Source organism: Phocoena sinus, chromosome 19 (genome assembly GCF_008692025.1).
Source record: "Phocoena sinus isolate mPhoSin1 chromosome 19, mPhoSin1.pri, whole genome shotgun sequence".
Taxonomy (NCBI): Eukaryota; Metazoa; Chordata; class Mammalia; order Artiodactyla; family Phocoenidae; genus Phocoena; species Phocoena sinus.
This window is the reverse complement of record NC_045781.1, coordinates 3,561,529-3,577,459: the sequence shown is the minus strand read 5'-3', so window position 1 is coordinate 3,577,459 and position 15,931 is coordinate 3,561,529. Positions and strand designations below refer to the sequence as shown.

Here is a 15,931-nt window from a genome sequence, read left to right as displayed (position 1 = left end):
AAGGAGCAAGGTCTCAAGATAAAAGATCAATATTCAAAAACCAATTGATTTCATTCTACAAATTAACAAAGGACAACTGGAAAGCACAATTAAAACACAATACTTTTTACTATAGCACCGAAAACCATGAACATGTAGGAATAAACATAAGTATGTGTAAGATCTGAAGACGAAGAACTGTAATACGTCGGTAAGAGAAATTAAAGAACAGCAACAAAAGATATACCGCATTTATTGATTGAAAGACTCAATATTTTAAGATATCAGCTCTCTCTAAATTGATGTGTACTCAAAGAAACACCAATCAAAATCTGAACTAGCTTTTGTAGCAATTGACAAGCTGATACTAAAATGGAGGTAGAAATATGTAAGAGCAATAATAGCTCAAGAATTTAGAAAAGGAGTAAAATTGGACGTCTTATTCCAAGACTTTATATGGAAGGAACAAATGTAGTGGACAGTGTGGAATTTGCATAAGGATAGGGGGGAAAAATAAACAACAGAGATCCCAGGAGTAAACACACATATATGATCAATTGATTTGTAACGAAGGAACAGAGTACTTCCTTGAGGAAAAGATAATCTTCTTAACAAATGTTTCTGGAAGAACTGGATATTTATTTGGAAAAAATGAAGCTTCACCTTTACCTCACACCATACACAATAATTCACATGAAATGGATCGTAGATCTAATTGCAATAGCAAAACCATAAAGTGTCTAAAAGGAGACATTAAAGAAAATCTCCACAACCTTGGATTAGACAAAGATTTCTTTTAAAGGCTTTATTGAATTTGTTACAATATTGCTTCTGTTTTATGTTTTGGTTTTTTGGCCGCGAGGCATGTGAGATCATAGCTCCCAAACAGGGATTGAACCCGCACCCCCTGCATTGGAAGGCTAAGTCTTAACCACTGGACCAGCAGGGAAGTCCCAAACAAAGATTTCTTAAGAAAGGTACAAAAAGCACAGAAAACAACAAAAACAAAAGATTTATTGGACTTCATAAAATTAAAAACTTTTGTTCTTCAGAAGACTGTGTATATATATATATATATATATATATATATATATATAGTGTGTGTGTGTGCGCGAGATAAAGGATTTGTATGTAGAATAAATAAGGACTTTTACAAATAAATAATAATAAAACCTTCCCACTTGAGTAAAACAGTTTAAACAGACATTTCTCAAAAGAAGAAATGGTGGCGCAGTGGTTGAGAGTCCGCCTGCCGATGCAGGGGACACGGGTTCGTGCCCCGGTCCAGGAAGATCCCACATGCCGCGGAGCGGCTGGGCCCGTGAGCCATGGCCACTGAGCCTGCGCGTCCAGAGCCTGTGCTCCGCAGCGGGAGAGGCCACAACAGTGAGAGGCCTGCGTATTGCAAAAAAAAAAAAAAAAAAAAAAGATATATAAATGACCAATTAGCACATGAAAAACTGCTTAACATCTATAATGATTAGAGAAATGAAAACTCAAATGAGATACCAATAAAGTTGATGAATCAAAACATTATACTGAACAAAAGAGGGCAGATACAGAAGAGTACAGACTTTATAGTTCCATTTTTATGAAATTCTAGACCTTGTAAAACTAATTCCTAGTGAGGAGCACTGGTTGCTGTTTGGTTCAGTGTGGGTTTGGAGGGTGTAGGTTGACTAAAAAGGTCACCATGGAATTTCAGGAGTGATGGCAATGTTTTATATGTTGATTGTGGTGACAGTTGCTACGTGAATTTCTACATTTGCCAAAGCTGATCAAACAGCACAAAGGGGGTACATTTCATGTCTCAGTATATATACACATGCATACTAGTCATACCAGGCTCAACCAGTGTCCATTCCACCAGGATGAAGTCAACCTGCAACCACATGTCTGATTTGCTTCCATAAGAAATGATACAATGTTAAGGACTCAAGTGTTCCTTTCCTCTGCTGACACAATGGACATTCAGCAGTATCTGTAGTTAAATCACTCTCGGTGAATGGCAATCAGTCCCTGATTCCAGGCTGATGACTAGCCTCCATCTCTGTCTCCACGGCCATCCTTCAAAGGCCCAGTGTGTAAGCAAGGAGGCAGAGGCTGGCAAACATCCACTGAACCAGGCGTCCTGTCCCCTTGGCTGTTAAGGACCCTGTCTGCAGTGAGGCTCTGGGGGGGACATTAATACCTCATTGAAAGACCACGTGCCTCATGCCCACTCCTGTACCCATTCCTCCTTCCTGGCTATCCTTGTCCCCTCCCGCTCAGTTCCCCTGACTGTCTAGGCAGGGCGGTTGCTCCCATCCCTGGGTCTGTGTACATCTTTCCCTCTACCCTGTTCTTTCCACACACACAAAAGGTATCCTGTTCATCACCCAGATGTCTGCTCCGTGAAAGCATTTTCCCTCAGTATCTTTCAGGTACAGGGCTGTAGAGCAACACCACCCCCAAACCTGACGCTGCCCAGACGTGACCCAGGCCGTAAAGCTGCAGAGGACAGCTGAGGGAGGGGTGTCACCGTGTCAGGTAGCCGTGGAGGTATCCTGTGCCTCTAACCCCTGCCTTTGTGGGACTTACCTTGTTCTGCGGACCTATTCCTGGCCCCAGGTTTACCACTCATGCAACAGTGGGTTGCAACCCAATGACTTGGTGGGAATGACAACACCTGGCTCATCATGGGAAGTTTCAGCTGCACAGACACTTGATGTCTCTTTGTCAATCAGTCAGTGTCTGTTGGGAACCAGGAGCCTGCCAGGAGCAGTTTTTGTTTTAATTAATTAATTTTATTTTTGGCTGCATTGGGTCTTTGTTGCTGCTTGTGATAAATCCTCTCAGTTTTCCTTCACCTGAGATTGTCTTTATGTCCCCTTCATTCCTGAAGGATAGTTTCACAATGCGTAGCATTGGGGATGGACAGTTCTTTTCTTTCAGCACTTGAAACTGTTGTGCCACTACCTTCTGATAAGTCCAAGGTCACGTGAGTGGTGGGTTCCCTCCACAGTGAGGAGGCATTTCTGTCTCACTGCATGCAAGGAACTTCTTCCTCTTTTTCTGGATTGTGATGCATCTTGCATTAGATTTCTTGGGGCTCATCCTGTTTGGGGTTCACTGAGTTTCATATATGCAGAGACTCATGGCTTCTGCAAAGTTTGGGGAAATTTCAGCCATTATTTCTTGAATAGTTTTCCAGTCTTATTCTCTTTCTCCTCTGGTTTTAGGATTCAGATCCCAGGGATGTGAAGTCATTGAGAGTCCGTTCTCATGCTTTTCCAGAATATGTTCTCACTGGTGTCCAGACTGAGTAGTTTTTATCCTTGTGTTTTACATCATTTCCTCTGTTGCCTCCATTCTTTTGTTGTGTCCGTCCATCCGTGGAGCCTTTTATTTTAATTATTGTATCTTTCAGATCTGAAATATCCATTGCGTTCTTTTTTTAAAATTTGTTTTATTTTTGGCTGCGTTGGGTCTTCATTGCTGCCCGCGGGCTTTCTCTGGTTGCGGCGAGCGGGGGCTACTCTTCGTTGCGGTGCGCGGGCTTCTCATTGCAGTGGCTTCTCTTGTTGCGGAGCACGGGCTCTAGGCACGCGGGCTTCAGTAGTTGTGGCTTGCGGGCTCTAGAGTGCAGGGTCAGTAGTTGTGGCTCAGGGGCTTAGTTGCTCTAAGGCATGTGGGATCTTCCCGGACCAGGGCTCAAACCCGTGTCCCCTGCCTTGGCAGGCGGATTTTTAACCACTGCACCACTAGGGAAGTCCTCCGTTGCGTTCTTTATGTCTTCTCTTTTTTCGCTGAGCCTTTCTAGTTTTTTAGATTTACTTTAAGCATGTGTGTAATTGCTCCTCAAAGCATTTTTATTATGGCTGTTTTAAAATCCTTGTCAGAAAATTCCAAAATCTGTGTCATCTCAGTGTTAGCAGCTGTTAAGGATGGTTTTTTCTCACTCAAGACGAGATTTTCCTGGTTCCTGTTGTGACGAATGGTTTTTCAAATTAGACCTGGTCATTTTGGATATTATGTTTTGAGAGTCTGGGTCTTATGTAAATCTTTGTTATAGAAGGACTTTTCTTACACATGGCTGGGGCACTGACTCATTACTGCCAGGTGGATGGGGCAGTCCAGGTACCCTACTCGGTCTCCTTTGACACCCACTGTGTCATTACTGGGGTCTTAGCAGTCTTAGTGTGTCTGCTGCCTTCTCTCTACCCTTCAGAGTACAGGCAGACCTTGGAGATATTGCAGGTTCAGTTGCAGACCACAGCAATAAAGCAAATATCACATTAAAGCGAGTCCCACAGTTTTTTGTTTTCCTAGTGCATATGAAAGTTATGTTTACACTATATTGTAGTCTGTTAAGTGTACAATAGCATTGGTCTAAAAACACAATGTACATACATTAAAAAATAATGCTGTTGGGGACTTCCCTGGTGGCACAGTGGTTAAGAATCCACCTGCCAATGCAGGGGACATGGGTTGATTCCTGGTCTGGGAAGATCCCACATGCCGCGGAGTAGCTAAGCCCGTGCGCCACAACTACTGAGCCTGCGCTCTGGAGCCCACGCACCGCAACTACTGAGCCCATGTGCTGCAACTACTGAAGCCCGTGCACCTAAAGCTAATGTTCCCTAACAAGAGAAGCCACTGCAATGAGAAGCCAGTGCACGGCAACAAAGAGTAGCCCCGCTCGCCACAACTAGAGAAAGCCCCACGCGCAGCAAGGAAGACCCACCACAGCCAAAAATCAATAAAATAATAATAATAACGCTGTTGGGAAAAGGGCACTGATGGGCTTGCTTGATGTGAGGTGCCACAAACCTTCAATCTGTAGAAACAAAAACAAAAACATCCCTGCAATATCTGGGGAGTACAATAAATGGAGGTATGCCTGTATTCTTACGTTTGTTGTGCATGTAAAGTCCAGGAGTCTTACTGTGCTTTGTGGGAGGTTAGGGATTCATACTTCTGTTTTCTCCTGCTCCAAAACTGGAAGTCTGAAATGCAACTGACTTTTATATGTTGTGATGATGTACCCAGTGACGTTAGATAAATTCTTTTCAAATTCGAATAATAGGTCCTTATTCTATTTTGGATTTTCCACTCACACAGTTTTGTAATCTTGAGCAATACAGTTTTATTCCATCCCTCAGTGCCTATCACTTTTTTTTTTTCTTTATTTAATTGGTTGGTTCTTCCAGGCCTGCCGAATAGAAGGGTAATAGTGAACGTTCCTGGCTCACTCGCAATTGCAGGCAGAAGGATTACACGTTTTTACCTTTAAAAATGATTTCTATTGTAGATTTTAAAAGATGCTTTTACAAATAATAGGAAATTCCCTTTTATTCCTGAGTTTTTTTCATTATAAATTGGTGATGTATTTTATCAAAAGCTTTGCATCTGTTGATATGATGATTTTTCAGATTTCTTCTTTTAATGTTTGAATTGTATTGATTGATTTCTGAGGATGAAACCACCCATGCATTCCTTAAAAAAAAATACCTGCAAGTTCATGATATATTACTCATTTTATATAGCAATGAATCTCGTTTGTGAATATTTTGTTTAGGAAAATAAAAGACAGAATTCTTTATAAATTCTAATAAAAGACAGCTTCCTGTGATTTTCCCATTTTGTAGTTTCTTTGTCAGGTTTTGGTCTCAATTTTTTTCTGGCCCGACAAAAGGTGTTGCGGGGAGTATTCCTTTCCTTCCCTATTCTCTGCAGAAGCTTGTGTAAGTTTGGTGTGTGTGTGTGTGTGTGTGTGTGTGTGTGTATTTCATAAGTGCATACGTGTTCAGAAGCATTCACCAGTGAAGCTTTCCGGACTAAGAGTTCACTTTTTGGGAAAATTTTAAATCATAGACTCCACATATTTAATATATACAACAATCCAGATTTCCTATTTATCCTAATGTTCATCATTTTGGTAAATTATATTTTAGAGAATTTTTGTCCATTTCATCTACATTTTCTAATATAATGGCATAAATTGTTCATAAAATTCTTTATTTATGTAAAGTCTGTAGGATCTGCCGTAGTGTCATGATAATGGTAAAGCATGCCTTCTCTCTTTTTCCCTTGGTCGTTGAGCCTAGGGTTTATACGTGTGATTAATGTTTTCAGGATTGAAGTTTTTGGGTTTATTGATTTTTCTCTACTTTTTCTTTGTCCTCATTAGTAGCTACTCTTGTCATTGTTATTTCCCTGCTTCTACCTTCATTTGGAATCATTTGCTATTCTTTTTCAAAATCATTGGTAATTGAGAAGTCTGTTGCTTTTTTTCTAAAACGTAAGGATATTTGTTATCTTTGAGGGTAGAATCAGGTGACTGCCAAAGGGTCCCAGGGGCTCCTGGTGGTCTGTATTGGGAGTCCAGGCTGTCTGTTGGTCGTTAGGTGGTGTCCACTGCGGGCAGGCAGCTCCTGTGCCTTCCGGGGTCCGTGCAGTCTTCCTCCCTGGAGCGTGGGGTCTGGGTCCTTCCTGGGCTAGCGGACGGCGAGAGCAGCATACACGCTGGGCTCTTCTGGGGGCTCCCCTGACTGGGGGGCAGGGGGTGCAGTCTCCCGTCTGACGGTCGAGTGGTTCAGCTGGGCATAGGTCACATCCTGGGGGGCTTCAGATGCAGCGGCCTGCGGTGGGGGAGAGGGAGGGAGGGTGTGTGGTTGGGGTGGAGGAAGCCTGGGGGCCCAGACAGGATGGGGCCCACCTGACCGTCCCTCTGCCCGTCCTCTTCCGCTTGTCTGTCCTTCGTGTCCAGCAATCTCCCCGACAGGGAGGAAGGAGAGGTGGCCACCCCCCGCCTTAGTCTTGATCTTGAGTGGTTCACCTGGGCGTACGTCCCCTCCTGCCTGTACGTCCTGCATCCTGCCTGTTCTGCTGGAGGGAGAGAGTAGGACAGAAAGGGGACTTCCTGGATCCACTGTGATCTCCTTCCGTCAGCTTTCCACTGTGTTGGCAGAGTGATGCTTTAAAACCTTAGGTCAGGTCACTTTCCTGATGGAAACTCCGGGGACCTCCTAACACCTTGGAGCCTCTGGATTCTTTCTACGGTTCTGATTTCTGTATTAACATGTTATCTCCCTTGCACATTTGGCTCCAGCCGCACGGCCATCTTCCTGCAAAAGCGTCCCTGCCTCAGGACCTTTGCACTTGCTGCCCCCCCACCATGCACTCTGTAACCTTCTCTTGCTTTACTTTCCTTATCGGGACCTTGCATTCTAGGACGCTACCTGCTTCTTTACATATAGTCTTCTCACCCACCAGGTGAGCTCCCTGCTGCACCTGCAGCACCTACAGGGAGCCGGGGGGATGCGCTCTCCTTGTGCACCGCTTTTGGGTGAATGAAGGAAGGGGCGCCTGGGGACTTTCAGGTGATTCACTTATTCACAAATCCTCTTGAGACGTGGGGCTTCTCTGCAACGCCAGAGGGTCAGACAGAGGACGGGGAGCCAGGAAAGGGGACCCCGAAGGAGGGGCCATGAGGTCACAAGGAAGCAGGAGGGGTGGAGTCACAGCAGGACGACCCAGGAAGCCCGGAAGGAGAGGTCAGTGTGGGACGCTGCTGGAGCCGGGATGTGAGGACAGAGACGTGTCCCTTGGACTGAGTTTGGCAACAAGAAGGTCTCTGGTGGCCTGGACAGGAGCAGGGGTCTCACCGGATGGTCCAGCTGCACCCCGTCCTCAGGCTGTGTGTCCTTCACGGCAGCATCTGCTGGGGCGGAACAGGGTGTGTATCGCTTGGCGGGATCCCCTGAGATCCCTCAGGGCTGGAGCCCCCGCAGTGCATCCAGAAGGGGCCACTGAGACCCAGGGGTGAGGGGAAGTGTGGGGTTTCAGTCCGCACCCCCTGAGCCCACCCCTTCCCAGCCTTCCCCTCCCCCACACAGGTGCCTCCAGAACCCTGTGTCCCCCACCCCGTCCTCTTCTGCTCACAGAGGGCCTGGTCCTGGGTGGCGGCGGCTGGGCAGGAGCTGGGGAGGAGGCGGGCGTGTTAGGGGGAGAATGAGGGGGAGCTGCTGGCGGGGCGGGCCTGGGGGTCTTCGGGGCGGGAGTTACCTGCTCTGCAGGCCTGTGTCCTTGGGCTCTGGGTCTGCAGCCCCTGCGGGAGGGTGGAAATCAGCCTCGCCCTGGGCTGGGGCAGATGACAGAGGCTCGGCCCTGGGACTCTTACGACCCCCGCCCCTCACTCGGGATTCAGGAGGAAAGAAGGAGACCTGAACTCATACTTGCGTACATGTTTCAACCCTTCATGAGATTGAAAAGGGGGAGAACACCTTAAATTATACATGTCAGCTGACAGTACGTGTTTTCTTTCTAGATTTTTGACTTTCAGACTCTGGACAATCTTTTTCTAAGCTGACCTTGCCCATCTCTTAGGTTTCCCTTTGGCTGGTGCCCTAAGCCCACCACCTCCAGGGGTCTGGGTCACCCCGTTCCCTACTCACCCGACTTCCTGCGTCTGCTCTGACCCCGGTGTCGGACGAGGAGGACGAGGGGCAGCAGGACGAAGGCCACCGAGACCCCAATCAGGACGTTCAGGTACCATTTGAGACCTGGGGCACCAGTGACGTCATGAGTGAGCCCAAGATGCCATTTAATTGAGCGCCTACTGTGTGCAGGCTCGTGCTGGGGTCTGTGCATTCATCTCCTCTAACCCACCCCACCCATTTTACAGATGAGGAAACTGAGGCACAGAGAGGGAATTCACCAACCCCAGGTGACCCAGTCTGGAGGTGGCAGAGCTGGGATTGGAACCCAGGGCTGTGGGCTCCCTGAGCTCTCCTGAGCTGCCCCCCAGCAGACACCAGCTTTGTGCTCTGAGGGCTGCTCATCTGTGGGGGGTCTGCAGGGCTACATGGGGTGGACTCTGTCTCTCTCCCCAGGACCCCTCCCCACCCTGCAGGGCCCTGATGCCCCTGGGAAGGCCTGGGCTGGGCTGGGGGCTCTGCCCTCCTGAGCTCTGCTCATCTGTAGGGGGTCTGCAGGGCTACATGGGGTGGACTCTGTCTCTCTCCCCAGGACCCCTCCCCACCCTGCAGGGCCCTGATGCCCCTGGGAAGGCCTGGGCTGGGCTGGGGGCTCTGCCCTCCTGAGCTCTGCTCATCTGTAGGGGGTCTGCAGGGCTACATGGGGTGGACTCTGTCTCTCTCCCAGGACCCCCACCCCACCCTGCAGGGCCCTGATGCCCCTGGGAAGGCCTGGGCTGGGCTGGGGGCTCTGCCCTCCTGAGCTCTGTGAAGACCACCCGTCATTTCATCTCACCTCACAGCAGGCCTGTGAGCATGGTGGGACCAGGGAGCTTACAGACCACCAACCTGAGACTCAGAGGAAAGAAAGCACCTGCCCAGGGCCCACCGCAGGAGCTCAGAGCTGGGTCTGAACCTGGAGTCTGACTCCAGCCCTTGCTCTTTCCACTCAAGCTGGGCTCCCTGAGCTGAAGCGGGAGGGCCTGGGCGCCCTGGGCCATTGTCCTGCCTCCCCTCCCCCTCCCCGTACAATGCCACCATCACTGCGGCACTGGGGACAGGCCCCCATACAGTCACATCCTCAGGGGCCTCCCTGTGAGGCCTCCTCTCCTGGGGGGTCACAGCCAGAAGTCAGAACTGAAGGAAATCTAAGCTCCGGGCCACGATTCTCTGCTTTTACACTTGGAGAAACTGAGGCCCAGGCAGGGGAAGGGGGTCCAAGTCAGCGTCTCCAGAGGTGCCTGAACCAAGGCCAAAACTGAGCCCTGCCCCCCTGGACCCAACACCATGTCCCACAGACCCTCAGTCAGCCGTCTGCGGGCCTGGCTCCGTGGGGGGAAGGGCCCCAACTTCAGAGCCTCCTGGGGGTCAGGACAGAAGGTGAGGGTCGGGGGCTGCTTCTCCCCACATAAGCCCACTGCTCCTCCCCCAAGATGGGCCCCGAGGGGTCATTCCCTCTCCATGACCCCCACCCTTCATCTACCAGCCTCCGAGTCCCTGGAGCCCTGGGGTCCTCCTGGCATCTCTGCTTGACCCCGAGCCTGTCCTTGAGGATCTGAGGGCATTAGATCCTCCCAGAGACTCTGAAACTGCCTTGGGGTGGCCTGTGCTCCCTCTGCAGAGAGGCCTCAGTGACTCCCCAGTTGTTGAACTGGGGCCTGTCGGTGGGGGGCTGGGGCCCCCGGAATGTCCTGCGAATGAGGACGGGAAGGGGGTGTAGCTGACCCTGGAGTCCCCACCTTATGAAACCTTTCCCTTACACCTGCCCTGTGGTCTCCTCTACAGTCGTCAGGTTCCGGATTCCAGGTGAGGTGAGAAGGTGTGGGAGGGTATGGGAGGGCCTCTGAGGGGCAGATCCCCCTCTGGGTGACCCTCCGTCACAGTCCCCTCACTCAACCCCAGCCCAGAGTGCTCGGGACAGAGCCCTGAGCTGACTGAGTCAGAGAGGACAGGGTCAGGGTCCCTCACCTGAGACCGTGAGCTCCAGGGGGGCACTGGCGTGTGACAGCAGGTAGGGGTTACTGCTGAGTGAGCTGTAGCACCTGTAGGTCCCATTGTGGGCTGAGGTCACGGGACTCATGGAGAATTCGGCCTGGAAATGCCCACCTTGGTACTTTGATCTAAGACGCAGTGGGGGCCGGGCTGCCCCCTCCTTGGACAGAAGGAAAGTTTCCTTTGTGCTCCCTGACTGACACAGCAGGGTCACGTTCTCTCCTGAGGCCACCACGGGGCCCGGCTGCACGGAGAGGGAGGGCGTGTCAGGGAACCACCCTAGAGAGAGGAAGGGGGGTGAGGGGCTGCCCGCCCCCTGGTTCCTAACTGCGACTCAGCAGGGCCTCCCTGAGGCCCCTCATCTCTGTCTGTCTCTGTTTTCTCCGAGTCTCTCCCTCTCCCTGCCCACCCCCGTCTCTCTCTGTCTCTCTCCCTCCCTCCCTGGGGACCCCTCACGCCTGGTCCCAGCATCACCAGCTGGGGCTCCCCCGGCAGGGCCTGTGCAGAGTCTGGGTCCCTGACTGACCCGCTGGCTCCTCACCTGCCACCAGGATGTCCAGGGGGTCACTGGGGGCCGACCACTCGGAGGAGAGGTTGTGTCCACCGTAGCATCTGTACCGGCCCGCGAGGGTGTTGGTCACCGGGCCCAGGGGGAAGTCGGCCTGAGAGAGCCCAGCCTGGGGCTGCCGGCCAGGGCGCTGGGGGAGGGCCTGTCTCCCCTCCTGGGACAGAGCGAATCTGTCATAGCCGACGTCAGAGCGACACTGGAGGGTCAGGCTCTGTCCAGAGGCCACGACAGGGCCCTGCGGGGTCAGGAGGGAGGGCTTCGCAGACACACCTGGGGGAAGACCAGCCCTGGGCTGTAGGGGCTGGTTCCTCCCATGAAGCCCCTTCTCCCATCCTGGTCCGCAGGCCTCACTGTCGCTCACACTCTGTGTCTCTGTCCTGTGCGACCCGCTCCCCCCTCACCCCACCCTCTCATCTGGGACAATCCTGGGAGAAAAGCATCTAATAATCTGTCTCGTGCCTCAAAAAGTGCGTGAGGCCAGGGTGGGACCTCCTCACCTGGGACCAGGAGCTCCAGGAGGTCACTGGGGGCCGACCACACCTGGGGGGTGTTCCTGTAAAAGCCGTGGCATCTGAACATCCACCTGTGGCTGGGGGTCACGTGACCCACGGGGAGCAGGGCCTGGGTCCGCCCATGGGGGTCTCGCTGTGCATCCAGGGTCCAGGAGGACTTGGGTTCTCCTTCCTTAGTCAGAATGAACCTGTCCAGTCCCTCCCATGAGCCACACTGGAGGGTCACGTTCCCTCCCGAGGTGACCACAGGGCTCGGCAGGGCTGAGAGGGTGGGTTTGCTGTGGGCCTCTAGGAGAGAAGGAGGGAGCTTGTGAAATGGGGCTCACACCCCCCTTTCCTCCTCCAGGGCTGGGCTGTGAGAGGGACACACCCCTGAGAGCAGACCCCCTTCCTGAGGGCAGAGCCTGAGGCTGGGACCCCCGAGTGTCCTCTCACCTGTCACCACCAGCTCCAGGGGGTCACTGCGCTGTGACCAGCCAGTGGGGCTGCGATAGTAACAGTTATATCTCCCTGCGTAGGAGTTTCTCATGTATGAGATGGAGAACTTGCCCTTGTCCCCGGGCTCCAGTGACGGCTGTCTGTACCAGGGAGCTGAGCTTCCCTCTTTATTCAGATAGAAATCCCAGATCTCCAGGGTCCCCTGACACCAGATGGTCACGGGGCTCCCCCAGGGGATCACAGAGCCTGGCTCAGCCCAGATGGTGGGTTTGGGGAGGGTGCCTGGAAGGACATCAGAGGTTGCGTCACAAGACATCTTCACCCCCAGGTCCCCAGCTCTCAGCCCGCAACCTCCCAGACTCCCCTTCCTTCAGCTCAAAACTGCTGTTCCCCACCCCACTGCCTGGGGGTAGCCCCTTGTCCCCATGATCAGGAGGGAGCTGGGACACCTGGGGACAGACTCACCTGCCTGCTCCTGGGTCCTCAGGCCCACGCTCAGCCCTGGAAGAGAGACCCCTGTGAGAGGCTCGCCCTGAATCCTGAGCAGCGCCTCTCCTACCCGTGAGCCTCCTGAGTCCTGGGGTGTCCTGACAGAGCAGCCTGGCTGTGGGGAGGGGTCCCTCCCTGGCTGGGGCTTCCCCTCCCCCTCCTCCATCTCACCGAGGCAGAGCAGGGCCGTGAGGCTGGGAGTCATGGCGTCTCGTCCCTGTGGTCCAGGCGGTGCAGATGGAGGAGACCACGGTGCCCTCAGGACGGAGACCCGAGGGTGTGTCCACTGGGAGGCTGGTCCTCCCCGTTACGGGACTGTCACGTCAGCGGCCCCACAGGAAGGGGAACTGCCCCTCCCCAGGAGCCTGGCTCTCATTCCCATGACAGACCCGGTGTCTTCCTGAGACACCCCTTCCAGGTGGGGGTGACCCGAGCACGTCTTTCCCTCTCAGAGCCTCCCCGTTGGGTCTCCTTCGTCCTTAGCCGGTCCATCGGCAGGTCCCTGTGGGGTCCTCACCATGGACAGGGGTCACCCAGGCCCTGGCGATGCTTCAGGGAGGTTGCAGGTTCCTGCTGCACCGCAGAGCTCAGGTCAGCAGAGACACACGTTTAACATCTGCCTACAGCTCCCTGGAGGTCAGTGTGGCAATGAGCACAGAGGAGAAGTTCGGGGAAATAAGGAAGGAAACATGCTCCCCTGGCCCCAGAGTGTGGCTTTGCTTTCTATCTCAGCTCCCTTCAGGGACTTCTCCCTTTTTCTTGAAACAGCGTCCACTCCACCTTCCTGGGAACAAACCCCTGAGTCATTCCTGCCTGCTTGGTGGCCCTTAATCCTTGGACAGGGCTCTCCTCCCCGTCTTGTCATCCTGCCTGAAAGCTTAGGGGACCTTGATTTGAGTTAGAGGTCTCAGTTTGAAGGAAAACATCTCTATTGAAATCTGTCCCCACTGCTCTTGTGACCGTGAGGGCAATGCCCTTTCTGAGCCTGAGTTTCCTCCTGGGCATGTTGTCGCGAGCCGCACTCCTCAGAGTGGCTGTGAGCTCAATGGTGTCAGGTTCATTGCAGGATCACCATTGTTAATTTCCAGAGCAGGTGACAACAGCAGTGGGTGGGACATGAAAGGATCCTGGGCTCAGACTCCACGGCAAAGTGGGTGATTGTGGTGCCCACCTAAGAGCCCTCCTCTGCTCCTAACACTGAGAAGTGCTATTTTGAATATTTCTGAAACACGTACCCACAGACACATGCAGAAAAAGAGAAAGAAACTTCCCCAAATGGAGAGGGAACCAGACCAAAGAAGAGGCAACTAGGCTGAGTGGCGCCCACTGACTGGGATCATCAAGGGGGTCATAGGGAGGAGGTTCCCACCTGTGTGGACAGAGAGAGGGACCCAGGTCCTCACAGGCAGGGAGGGGTCAGGGCTCCAGGTGAAGGTTGAAGCTGCGGCCGCACTTCCCCGCGTTTCTGGACGGGCACTGGGATAGCTCTGCTCACTGCCCCAAGCCCGTGGTCAGCATTGAGCCACCTCCCCTGTGTGGCATGAAACAAACTCAGTCCACGATTGTCAGCCATGGGCGTCCACCCTCGTGAGAGTGTGAGGGTCCCATTGGACCATCCCTGAGGCCACAGCTGTGAGCAGATGCTAAGTCTGAGACGGTGGGCAGCACGGGGCAGAGCAGCTGCAGCAGTCTCCCCTGGTCAGCCTGACTCCCAGGACAGCCCCGGGAGAAGCCTTCTAGGAGAGACCGGGGGTGTGAGGGCAGAGCCTTGAACAGGAATGGACATCACAGTGCCCCTAGTAGTGATGACAGTGCTACGGACAGCCGTCTGCGGACGAGTGCGGGTGTCCTAGGCAAGGGAACAGAATCAGTAGGAAACCAATAAAGAGCTGAAAAAAAGTCTAGGACATACTTGATGTGAATATCTTGATTGTATCACAACACAATTAGTGGCTTTGCTGAAATAAAAATATGAAAAAATAGAATCAGTAGGACAATATGACAGTCGATTTAAATTAAGCGTGTTTAAGTATCTGAAAAATAAAGGGAGGCAACCATATGGATTATTTTATAGAAGAAAGGGCAGTTATTAAGAGTTAGAAAAGGTAGAGGTGACAAATCCAGTAGAATGAACACATTAAAAAACGTCATCCCATCAAGGACAAGACAGCTGAGGGACCAATTATGGAATTGAAAACAATATCGAGGAAATGTTCCACAATGAAGGTTAGAGAGACCAGAAATGGAAATTCAAGATACTTGGGGAATAGAATGAGGAGGGCCCACGTCATATCTATTGTAAGTGTCAGAAGGAAAGGTCGTGACGTATAACAACGGCCAAAGAAATGAAGAATTGAACATTTTTCAGAGATGAGGACAGGCCAACTAAGTGCTAGGACGCCTGTATTTAAAAGTGACATCTGTATCTTGACCCTTCATGGTAAATTAAGAAAATGAAGGTTAAATTAAAAAAAAAAGTATCTCAGACTGAATTGTATGCTTCGAAATGGTTAATTCTACTTTGTGAAAATTTCAACTGAAAAAAATGAAGGACGACTGTCCTGAGGCCCTACAAATGTCCTGAAACGACTTCCTGTAGAAAATGCAGATTACCATTAAGAGAATGACAAGCTCATTGGGACCAGACCACCCCGTACCAAAAGGCGATGCCAGAAGATATTGGAGAAATACCTTCAGGGAATTTATTGGGAAGAGTTTTACACTGAGCCAAATTATTTTTAAGGGACAAAAGTGAAAGGCTCATCAGAGGCTAAATCCCTAAATATGAGGGGATTCCAGCCACCACATCTGACCGGTGGGAGCTGTGTCCATTCCGCTAAGCCCACCACGTCAGGCTGCGTCTTCCTGAGAGATAAGGAGGGTTCTGGTGGGGATGGATCCCTCACCCATCACATGTATGTTCCTCTCCCAGTAGTTGAGTCACACACTTAGTTTGAAATAAGAAATGTTTTCCAGTAACTTGATAAAGAGAGAATGAGAGTGAAAGAAGGCATTTCCAGAGACCCAGGTTCTTAGATATTTTACTATTTTCACACTCAGTGAAAGGAATGCTAAGAGATGTAATGGAGAAAGTGAGATGTAACATGAGGAAAAAATGGTATGAAAAGCACTGAAAAATTAACTAACACAACTTGTACACACACCCACAGATGCACCCACACGTGTGCACACAGACACACAGATGTGCACACGCACATACACGTATACAGAGTACCCATATTTCAGGTAAAGTATAATGAGAGCATTGTCTTCTCTAATGGAGGAGGAGAATGCATAGTTGTTTAGAAATAAAAATGTAAATACATATATTAACATGGGAGTAACAGCCTAAAATTAGAAATGGAATAACTACCAATGTGCTTGGTGTAATTAAATGAAAGAAAAAATTTTCAGCTTTATTGAGATATAAGTAACAAAAATTGTGTATATTTAAGGTGTACAACTTTTATTTTTTAAAAGAACATTTATTTATT

At 50.9% G+C, this 15,931-nt stretch overlaps 1 protein-coding gene across 1 annotated transcript; it reads right to left on the bottom strand.

Moving 5' to 3' along the window:
• Positions 1 to 5,805: 5,805 nt before the first annotated feature.
• Positions 5,806 to 14,270, bottom strand: LOC116743885 (leukocyte immunoglobulin-like receptor subfamily A member 6). Its single transcript, XM_032612999.1, has 12 exons — positions 12,609 to 14,270; positions 12,414 to 12,449; positions 11,946 to 12,230; positions 11,496 to 11,798; positions 10,972 to 11,268; positions 10,407 to 10,709; positions 10,085 to 10,129; positions 8,418 to 8,531; positions 8,029 to 8,104; positions 7,906 to 7,943; positions 7,629 to 7,684; positions 5,806 to 6,602 (listed from the first exon to the last, which is right to left on the bottom strand). Exons 1-12 carry the CDS (start codon positions 12,640 to 12,642, stop codon positions 6,459 to 6,461), a joined length of 1,731 nt encoding a protein of 576 aa, XP_032468890.1. The 5' UTR covers positions 12,643 to 14,270; the 3' UTR covers positions 5,806 to 6,458.
• Positions 14,271 to 15,931: the final 1,661 nt, after the last annotated feature.

Excerpts from the sequence above, each read along its gene's own strand:
- LOC116743885 (XM_032612999.1), bottom strand. The coding sequence starts at position 12,642 with ATGACTCCCAGCCTCACGGCCCTGCTCTGCCTCG. Across the intron at positions 7,944-8,028 it reads GACACAGGCCTGCAGAGCAG|CTCCTGCCCAGCCGCCGCCA; the intron begins GTAACTCCCGCC and ends CCTCCTCCCCAG. Across the intron at positions 7,685-7,905 it reads CACCCAGGACCAGGCCCTCT|CAGATGCTGCCGTGAAGGAC; the intron begins GTGAGCAGAAGA and ends GTTCCGCCCCAG.